This window comes from Acanthochromis polyacanthus, chromosome 4 (genome assembly GCF_021347895.1).
Source record: "Acanthochromis polyacanthus isolate Apoly-LR-REF ecotype Palm Island chromosome 4, KAUST_Apoly_ChrSc, whole genome shotgun sequence".
NCBI classification, from domain to species: domain Eukaryota; kingdom Metazoa; phylum Chordata; class Actinopteri; family Pomacentridae; genus Acanthochromis; species Acanthochromis polyacanthus.
In genome coordinates this window covers 39,477,356-39,488,311 of record NC_067116.1, presented here as the reverse complement: position 1 = coordinate 39,488,311, position 10,956 = coordinate 39,477,356, and the positions used below count along the sequence as shown (strand labels likewise).

Below are 10,956 nucleotides of genomic sequence, written 5' to 3'. Positions count from 1 at the left end.
TATACACTGTAAAAATGTAATATAAAAAATGCTGTTATTTCACAGATGTCCCTATTTTGTGAAAATGCAGATAGAGACTCAAAAATCACAGAAAAAATACTAATTTACATGTTAATTTTTAAAAAAAATCTGCATTTTTATAAATATCAATTTGTTCATTGACAAATTTTCTGCAAAATAAGTTATTTTACACACATTTCTTAAAACTTAAAACTGTTTTGTTAAATTACAGACAATTCCAATTAAAGTCAGAGAAAAAAATCTTAATTGACATGTGGACTGTACATTGAAAGTTATTATACAATGTGTCATTGCAACACTGCACTGTTTTACTGTATTTAAATGTGCTAAAAACACCATTATTTTCCCGATAGTTGATGTTATCGTCAACGCTTTTACTGTTTTTGAACAATACAGCATTCCCTCATCGATAATGTATTTTTTCCTGACACTCTCGCTGTCATATTTCCTCTGTTTTTCTTTCTTTTTTTCTTTTGATAATATTTTCTTATTTTTTATTTGATCGTGTAACCAATCTGTCAGCCTATAACCGAGCTAAAAGCTATCATCAGGATGCTAACGTGAATGTCCAAAATTAATTCTTTCAAAAAGGCCATGCGGCTGGTGTAGATATTATAAATGGTGATGCTGTGGGGTAAATATAGGCCACAAAACAACTTAAATATAAATAATTGCATATTGTTCGCTTATAGACTGTCAGTGTAAGAAGGCACAAGTGGATAAACGATTGATTATAGAGGCCAGTTCTGGATATCCTGATGGGTGCAACAATACTTGTGTGATGTCAGTGATGCATCTGCAACTCCCACTCATCCATATCTGTTTATGATATTCTAATGTCTGTCATTATCTGGGCTGTCGTGCTACTTTGAGCGTATTCATATGCTGCTGAAGTGCCCCCATTGCAGAATGACTCACACATCCTCTTGGTTAAAGGCCTGTTGTCTCTCTGTTTTTCTATGTCTGTTAAACCACAACCAGCGTCCGTCCCACTGAAGAGCACAATGAAAATATGTGAAAAGCATGATGTGGCAGCACTAACCGTGTGTGTTTTCCAATAGATCATTCATGCTTAGGTGTCTGTTTGGTGTTTAAGCAGCAAGTCAGAGTTAAATCTCGTCAACTTTTCTGTTTCTTCACTGAAGGCAAAACTTCTTCAGAATTTTCACTTCCATCTGAGAACAGAAACAGAGAAGAATGCAAACATCAGAGGCTCACATTGGTTACCTGTTTCACACCATATACAGTTGAGAACAAAAGTTGACATACATGAGTAAACACCATGCGTATCACAGCAGTCTTGAGTTTCCAGTGACTCCTATAACTCTTCATTTTCTATGATGGAATCACTGAAAGGCATTCTTAACAAAAAACAGTCATACATTTTGATTCCTTCAAGTGTTTATTTCAGCTCTTCTGAAAATATTACAAAATCTGCTGAGTCCAAATATAAACTTCTTTGATTCAGTTCTCATATTTGGTTAAGCATACTTTGGCCATTTTCACCTCAACTGGACACTTTTGTTTGTTGCTTACAAGCTTCTGATTTCATCTTTGACCCTCCTTTTGACAGAACTGGTGACGTTCAGCTAAATTTACTGGCTTTCTGACACAGACTTGTTTTTTTTAGCGTAGTTCACAGGTACTCAATCCGGTTTAAGTTTGGACTTTGGAGGGAGGCCAGAATTAAACCTTTATTCTAGCCTTATTTAGCCATTTCTTTAACACTTTAGGTGTCTGTTTAGGGTCATTATCTTGTTGGAAAACCCAACCTCATCCACCTTTTGCTTGATAATAGGTTTTCATGAAGAAAGTGAAGGTGATCCTCCTTCTTCGTTATTCCATTTTCTTTAGTAAAGCACCAGTTCCGCTGGCAGCAAAACAGGCCCAGGGCATAATACCGCCACCGCCATGCTTGACTGTCGGCATAATTTTTGGAGTTAAAAGCCTCATCTTCTTCCTCTAAACTCATTTCTACTCATTATGACCAAATAACTCAGTTTTTGTTTCATCTGACCACAGAACTTTCCTCCAGAAGAACTTTTCTTTGTCTATGTGATCAGCAGCAAGCTTCAGTCGAGCTTCCTTCTTGCACTGCTGGCTCTCAGCTCATGGTGATGTCAAATATTGTGGACACTGAAAGCTGTAGTCCAGCAGCCTCTTATTCATTGCAGATCTGTTGTTTGGTGATTTTTGGCTGATCTTTTCTCTCTCAGCAGCAGGTGATAGTCTGTGTTTTCTTCCTGATTGTGGTAGTGGCAAAACTGTACCATGCACTTTATACTTACCAACAATTGCTTGTACAGAGGATTCAGGAATACGTAACATCTTTGAAATGGCCTAAGTGACTTTCCTGACTTGTCCAAATGAATGATTTGCTTTTTCAGATCTTTGCCGAGCTCCTCAGACTTTCCCATTGTTGTGTTAGTGGCTGAGTCTAATTGGGGCCTTTTTAAATTGCCTCCGAGGACTCACCAGCTGTAGTCAGTCGTAAATACAAGAAGTTAGGAGGCCATGCCACTAAGAAAATTTGATTAACACAGCTTTCTACATCACCAAAATTGATAATTCATATCAGTTTTGTTAATGTTGACATATTTTTGACTCAAGTGATTCTGTCATATTTGCAGAATATCTCTAATATTTTTTTACTTTTGTTGTTCATAACTGTATATTCAACTTAATGTACTTTATTCCACATGAGCTTTTGGCTGGCTGGACTTTATTTCAAAGGTAAAAGGAAAAATGAGACTCTTTCTTTTACTGGTAATGGAAGAACATGTCACATTATTAAAAATATTCTGCAATAAATGTAAATGTCATAATAATCAGCGCTTGTGGAAACTGTTAAAAGAGATGTTAAGCTTATGGAAGCTGTAGTTGGTGATTGAATTGTATTTTTATTGTATACTGAGTTGTGTTTATTATTTTTTTAAAATACTGAATATACTAAAGGAAAAAAAACACATTGCAATTAAATTCAGGGATGAACTGTGGTGTATTAAACAGAAGTTCTTAAACTTTCTTTATTTTGAAACTCACTCTCACACTACTCTGCAAAATCAACCTTAACTCAATTAGCATGCATTGTTTCAAGAAGGCTTTAAAGAGACTACATTTAATTAAAGCTTAAACCCATATTTGCCTTAAAGCATTCATCATCATGCACATAAACCAAAGACATGGTGAGTGATTAGAAATTTAGATCTCCTTAATCTTTTCTTGCATTCAAGGACTCACTGTTGTATTTTCCTCTCTGCATCATAATGATATTTACCAAGTACATTTCAGTGAGTGGGAGAGTTAAAGACGCCGGCTGCAGGGATGCATTCGGAGACCATCATGAAGGGCCTCTCAGCTGCACCTCTTCATATGCTAAAGAGCAAGTGCTGAGGGACACATTCAGAGCTGCAGGACTCAGTGTTCAGGCCGACTGTGGAAACTATAAAAAGGTATCCAACAAGAGAGTGAATAGGAGCAGGAAGCCTGGGATGGGATGACATTCAGGATCATGAAAGTGATGGAGGAATTCATTAAGCCCAAACAAATGGAGTATTTCCCTGAACATAATGATTAATTTTGTTGCAAAAAAAAGCCTGTTTTAGTCATAGCGAAGAAGAAACAGATACTTTGATATGAAATATCATCACAAAAGACTCAAACATGATTCAGAAAATAATGCAGTAGTAGTATGTTTGTCGAGTTCTCACAGTTTAATCAGAGTCAAGTGATTGTCTTTTTACATCAGAATAAAACATTTCATAAGGTAAGTTTTCAAATGAATAAATGCATAATTTAAGCCACACAAGTTCATTTCTGATGGCGGGAGATGAAGTGTTTCCTTATGAGCTCACAGAAGCGGTGTTTAAGCTTGGCATCTGGGTGTCTTGGTGTAGAGGAGGATGGAGATGAGGCATTGCTGAAGGAGGCAGGAGAAACTTCTCTCTTTACTGATCTGTCTTTAGTCTGTGAGTCAGTTGAGTCTTTGGATAGTTTCTTCTTGACTCCTGACAGATGGGAGAGCTTTTCTCTGATGTCTTCTGTGTTCGTGCTCGGAGCTTTGCGTGGAGTCTCATCATCTTTGTTTAAGCGGCATAGCCCAGCTTGGCAGAGAAGTGCCTCCTCGCTCACCACCTGGGGGCTCTGGCTTAAGGTGACGAAGCCGTATGGTGTGGTGACTTTAGTCAGATGTGGAAGGGAGAGGGCGGCTCTGCTCACTGGGTCCAGGCAATGCTGGGCATCTTTGTAGGAGGAGGGATAATGCATCTCCCTCTGAAGAAGAGGTTTCCTCTTGGTTAAAGGGTCTGAGACACTTGGCTCAGCTTTGCGCTCCAACACAACCAAGCTGAGGCCGGAGGCTGATGTAGACGATGAGATGCTGGCGCAGCAAGAAACAGATGACTCCAGATCTGTCCCAGAACTCTGCGAGCTTCCTTCTGATTGTGCATCATTTTCCTCTGTCTCCTTGTCCAGTGATCTCAGACTGGTCTGCACAGATAAACTCGGTATAGTGAACTGTGGGATGCTGTCAGGCGTCAGGATGTTTGGAAATATGTTCTCACGGCTCATCTGAGAGTCTGTAGAACATCCAAACGACTTTGTGTTGCTGGTCGCCCACAGGAGTGCACAGATCCCTGCACTGCTGTGTCTGCGTGATAAAGAGAAATCTTCTGAAGCTTTGGTTCTGCTACAAATAGCTCCAATGCTGAACGTTCTCATGACTTCATTCTTGTCCATTTTGAAGAAGTTTTCCACTCTCTTTGCACTCAGGATTGGTTGTAGTTTGGCAAGAGAGGTGTGACAGGCAGCTTTTATACTGTCGTCTTCCACCAAATGCATCTGCATACACGTAAATGTGACGAAAACCGGTGCCGGAAATGATTGCCAACTAGGGAGCTTGTCAAATAAATAAGGAAATAATGATTGTCCTCTTTATTAAACCTCATTCATATGCAAATGTACAGACAGAACGGCAGCATCTTGTGCCTCTTAGAGAGCCTGATGATTGAGATAGATAGATAGATAGAGAGATACATTATTAATCTCCAAAGAGAAATTGCATGGAGGATGTATAGTCTGAAATTAAATCACAACTCATTTTCAGGAGACGAGGATTTATATTTTTATGATTACAAGATTTTAATCCCCCTCCAACAAAACAAAACCGTTACGTGCATCACGATATGATCAGTTCTTTGTAAAAGTCATGAATACCAACGACTTTCATGCATGTATGAGTCATTTTGCAAAAAGGTAACAGAATATGTTGCACTGTTTTTACAACTTGAATGTTTTATCAACTACGCCTGACGAACGTCAGCGGGGTTACTGCATTCGGTGCGGTATCTGACTGGTTAAGTATGTATGTATGTATGTATGTATGTATGTGGCTATGTCCATTCAGATATCTCTGCAAGTGCTGAAGTCAGGATAATCAAACTTGGCACTGAAGATCAGTCTAAGGTCCCCTGCTCAGTTGTGGAATTACAGGTCAGCAGATCAAGTAGGAAGGGAGATACGTGGGATGATCAAAATTGATACATATTGCATTATTTGTATAGGGAGGACAGGGTTTTCGCCAGTAGAGGGCGTGGTTCTGCCCTCTACTGAGGGCTCCTCTAGTTTGATCTAATTTCATTTCCATGGAGATGGCTTTCCTTTTCTTCAAAGCACTGCCATCAGAAGAGTCTGACCTATGCTTGGGAGCCATAGTGAAGGGCAAAACTGTCTTATAGCGCCGCGTTGACGACATGTTCGTCCACTCAGCTCACCAACTAGTTCCACGTAACCAGTTCCAATGTAATGACGAAATGCTGTAGGTCTAGGATGTCGTAAACCAAGGACTTCCTGTGTTTGCGTTCCAACACTGAATAATCACAGTCAATTTAATTTGGCTTTTTTCACAAAATTTTTGATTTTTAAAAAAAGAGTATTTCATATCAAAGTGAAAAATGAATGAAGAACACCACCAAGACACTTATGACTTCTCTGAAATAGTTACAAGGTTCAATAGCTGAGATGGAGAGACTACGTCACCACTGAAAACATTACGGTAGAATGGCAAAGAGAAAGCTACTGTTGAAAAAGGCTCATAGTAAATCTCAACTAGAATTCACTAGAAGGCATATGTGAGACTGAAGTCAACTAGAAGAAGATTCTTTGGTCTGATGAGACCAAAACTGAACTATTAGGCAATCAGATTAATCACTATGTTTGGCAAACACCAAACACTGCATATGTTCACAAACATCCCCACCATGAAGCATGGCGGTGGCAGCATCATGATGTGGGGATGCTTCTTACCAGTAGGTTCTGGAAGGTTTATAAAAAATATAAGGCAAAATGAATGCAGCAAAGTATAGGGGAATCCTGGAGGACAACAGGATGCAGTTTGCAGGAGAACTGCAGCATGGGAGAAGATTTGTTTTCCAGCAAGACAATAACCTGAAGCATACAGCCAATGCAATACAGAAATGGTTTAAAGACAACAATCTGAATCAGAAATACTTTCCCTGAGAGGAAACAGTTTATGCTACAGTTGCTCCCATCCAAAGTCACAAATATAAACAGTATGAAATATATAGATAAATACCAGTACAAAATATGAGCTAAAAAAATAAATATGAGGAGAAAAATATGACCTAAAATGTAGCATGAGAAGTAAACAATGTCCTGTAAATATAAACAGAAGTTGAAACAGTCTTAGCATAAATGCAAAATGTAAAAAAACAAGGGGAATGCTCCAGAGCTGCTGAGACTAAGACTTAGACTTCAGTCCAATTACTATTGTTTGGCTGGACTTGAAAAGGGCTGTTTGCTCAGAAACCCTGTGGTTACCTTGCAGAGCGGAAGCGGTTTTGCTAAGAATAATGGAGTAAAATCAGAGTGTCCCGATGCGCAAGACTGATCAAGTTCCATCCACACAGGGTTATGGATTCATTTATTTTGCATTTTATGTTTTTAAAATATTTACAAAAAATACATCAGTTGTAATTTTAACAGAAGGAGCTTTTTTGTTTTCTTTAAATTCATGTTGGAAAGGCAGTATTCAGCTTTGGAAAGCATTGAAAGAAGAAAGCTTCCAAAGGGAAGCTTCATTATTGTGTGTTAATCTGCACGACTAACACGAGTTAGTCCCAAAACTGCAGGCTAATTTGGAAATATTGTAAGTGTTTCTAGATGCCAAGCAAAGAGCAGGAGCCTGAGGGTTTCTGGAATGATGTGCCAAGTTACTGAATATGAAAATACACAGTGTGTTCATGTTTATGTAATTATGTACCCTGGCTACCAACTTGACTACTATGCTTCATATTTTTCTCTTTAATTCAAGTATTTAAGAATCCAGAATAGCAAAAGGTCAAATTAGAAAATCAACCAACGACAGTATCATTACAGACTGATTGAGCCTCATAGATGAAGTCTCTCCACAATCATTTTTGTTCCACTGAGGGTGCTGAAGAATAAGAAAAAAACCTTTTTAAAACAATTTCCTGTTACTTTTTAAATTTTCATAATTTTATTAAATTACAGATAATAACTTGTAAAATCCCAGAAAAAAAACAATAATTTACACATTACCTATAAGAACAGGCCTTTATTATGAAATCAATAATTTGATTAATGATCAGTTTCTGTTTTGCTCCTTTTGACAGTAAAATTACACTATTTTAATTATTTTGAAATAAAAAAACTGCAATTTTACATATATTTGCTGCTATTTAAAGACAATGTGTGTATATGAAGGATTGAAAAACAATTACTTTACAGATATTTGTTTTTGGATGTGTTTGTAAAAATTACAGTTTTGTTAAATAAATAGATAAAATTTAGGAAAATTACAGAAAAATATAATAATTTGCATACTGACTGGGAAAAAACAGGGCAAAACTGCATATATGTGTGACTGTAAAATTATACTGTTTTACTGTATCCGTTTCTAGTTTAATAGATCTCCTGAAGGTTCAGGCTCTCATGGCCTTCTCTTGGCCTGAATCAGGGTAATTGCAGGGATTTGCTGATTGGTCGGAGCTGATTGCGCCAGGTGCGTTGGTCTGCTGTGATTGGCTACACCAATCATTCAGGGTGCATTTCAGTCTCCATGCTGTAATCCTTGGTCTTGTCCTCCTCGTTGCAGCCCGTCAGGTGTAGGTTTGGACCAGCGGCAGGATGACGACTGAAGTCCATGAAGACGCCGTGGAGCAGCAGCAGCAGCAGCAGGAGGAGGTAATGTGATCTGTTTAGACCAGCTTCCATGAGCACAAAGACGGGTTTTTCTCACCGGTTTGGTCTCCTCTCCTACAGGACAGAGTTGTGAGGACAGACGGCGTGCTGCGCTCCGTGCTCAGAGGTCTCCTCTGGCCTTTACGCATCCTGGTTCGTAAAACTCTCAGCGTGGCGTTTGGCTCACTGTTGCCCGCTTTAGACACGAACTCAAAGCGGCTCTCTGTCCTGCAGGTACGTGGATACCGCGGGTTTTGGTGGATGTTGGGCTACCGGCAACCCCAAGAGATAGTCGTCGTCACCCCCGTGGTTCAAAGCCCCTCACGGCACAGCCTCACCGGCCGGAAGCGTCTCCGTCGGATCACCCGCTTGCTGCTGTCCATCCTACCCTGGTGTGTGCAGGGCTTCTTGGGCTACCCGGTGGCCAGCCGCATCGGCCTCTCCTTGTCCCCAGGTAATAGAATCTCTTTAGCGTTGGAATACACCTGTGGTTTTATGTTACGGCAAAACGCCGTTTAGTTTCATAACTTTAAAGTGACGAGTGGAGAGTTTTAGCAGACAATTCTGATTCTGATTTGAAGCATCAGTTTAGTGGTGTTGCAACTAAAATGGCATGCCCAGAAGGAAAATCCACAGTGATGCTGCATAATCTTTACACTGTATGTAGTAAAGCTTCAGAATGCAATGTTGGAACATTGGGGAAATGGTGTCAGATTGCTTTTGTCTGTCATGTACAGCAGTTCATTAAATGGAACTCATTTGTACCTTGTTTCTTTCCCCAAAGTGTTCGTTTGCAACTTTCAATCTGTCAACTAGTGCATCCTTGTTGAGCCCCGGCTGAAAACAAACGTCAGATACTCGGATATGTTCATCAGAGCAAGACTGTTTTTCTCTGTGGTAGAAAACCTGTTGTTTTGTTCGTGTGCTTCCGTCTCACGAACTTGTTTCCCAACAGAAATCAGAGGCTCTCCTACAAAACCTTGTGGAAAAGGCAGCAAGAGGAAGCAGGATGAGTTGGACGAGGATGAAGACGAAGAGGAGCAGCCGACCTGGGTGGAGGCGCTCAGTCAGGACCTCGCCGATGACGAAGGCCCCGACGTGGATCCTGACTTTGAGGTTGGTCATTTTGTTTTTTCAGTTTGATCCTGAGGTGTGAATGTGGCATGTCAACATGGCAGGATGTGCCAAAAAAAACACTGGCTTGATTTAGTTTGAGGTTTCAACACCGCATGCTCAATGTCTGCTAAATGTGCAGCTGTAAATGCACCAAGGCAACGACGCTTTGTTCTCGACATGTTCAGCTGTATCCTGAAGAATATTGACTTCAGGGGAAACCTAAGTTATCTGAACAGTTGCACTTTCTCAGCCCAGTACTATAGAAACGGATACTGAAGAATACAACTTGCACAACGACACCGAAAGCGACTTCGAGGTTCCAGGGAAAGGCATTGTTATTGAGGATGTGAAGACGGTGAGATCACTGCTTCTTGTAAACTAACCATTTTCATTTTTGGACTGTTTTGAATGACATGAACTTGACGGTGTCTGTATCTACAGGACGCTGAAGTTTCTACGTCGGCTGAAGACTCTGTTCCTGCTGTTTAATGTGTCATATTGACAGTATGTATGTTTCAATGTTTTTGTATGTAAATATATCTGGGAATTCAATAAAACTGTACTTTTGCCTTGATGTGGTTGTGACTTCCACTAGATGGCAGTAATGCTGTTTGTATTCATTTCAAAGAGCTGAGTACAAAAGAAACTTGCAAAATGCCGTCTGTGTTGCACAAGTGAGACATTGAATTAGTTTAAAACCAGAAGTTATTTGTTTAGGTGCAGTCATTTTGTATAGGTTGGCTTATAATGTAAAGGAGGCTTACAGCTTCCATGTTGTCAGTGTCGTGTTGAACTGTGCAGTCAGTCTTGTAAGCAGCTCATAGCTGATTTCCAGGTGTGTAATTTGCTGGCTTAGTTGCAGAAATGATGTTGAGCATCAGGCTTGATTGGTGCTGGGATGATTAAATCTCTGCAGCTGATTACTGCTCCACAAGAATCAGAATGCAAATTCTTCCTCCCTTCAATAAATTACTGTGATTAGTTGAACAATGGTGTCTATTTTGAGCTCTGGTTTTGGGGAAACTGCGGCTACATGTGAGAATTAAAGCTCAGGGATCATGCATCAGCCAGGATGTATGCAAATTTGGACTTTGCTTTAATCCAAATTGAATGACTATTGTTAGCATGATCAGTGCTCAGATGGTTTTAAAAGCCTAGTGTCAGACCCAATAAAGTATAATGTAACTGAGCTGGACTGGAATTCACTCTGTGCTTAGAAATTAACATTGAAGATTCTGCTGTTTAATGAGGTGTTCTCTCATATATGCTGCTCAAAGGGACATATCATGGGGTGTTTCAATATTTCACACAATTTCAACTGGTAAGTTAATTGGATTTTAACCTATTAAATGTAAATTTAAGCAGTATTTTTAAAGTCTGGTAAATCTGAATTGTGCAACCTTGGTATATATTTGACATTTGGTGTAAATAATATAGGGTCTTGCTCTAAATAAGTTTTTAGTGTATATTGTACAGTTATATTGTTTAAACTAGTCGGTAAATTTTTAACCGTGTCTCAAAGGTTTCTTCTCTCCAGAAAAACAAAGCTCAAACTGATATATAATCAATTTAATAGCCAATATTTCTCTTTAAATTTAA

General features: G+C 39.3%; 1 protein-coding gene across 1 annotated transcript; it reads left to right on the top strand.

Annotated features, from left to right (window-relative positions):
* The first annotated feature begins 8,187 nt into the window (after nucleotides 1-8,187).
* Nucleotides 8,188-9,846, top strand: org (oogenesis-related gene). The gene is made up of 6 exons (XM_022205834.2): nucleotides 8,188-8,244; nucleotides 8,323-8,394; nucleotides 8,476-8,695; nucleotides 9,197-9,357; nucleotides 9,608-9,712; nucleotides 9,799-9,846. The coding sequence occupies exons 1-6, from the start codon at nucleotides 8,188-8,190 to the stop codon at nucleotides 9,844-9,846; spliced, it is 663 nt and encodes a 220-aa protein (XP_022061526.2).
* The last annotated feature ends 1,110 nt before the right edge of the window (nucleotides 9,847-10,956 follow it).

Excerpts from the sequence above, each read along its gene's own strand:
- org (XM_022205834.2), top strand. The coding sequence starts at position 8,188 with ATGACGACTGAAGTCCATGAAGACGCCGTGGAGCAGCAGCAGCAGCAG. Across the intron at positions 8,395-8,475 it reads TCTGGCCTTTACGCATCCTG|GTACGTGGATACCGCGGGTT; the intron begins GTTCGTAAAACT and ends TCTGTCCTGCAG. Across the intron at positions 9,713-9,798 it reads TTATTGAGGATGTGAAGACG|GACGCTGAAGTTTCTACGTC; the intron begins GTGAGATCACTG and ends CTGTATCTACAG.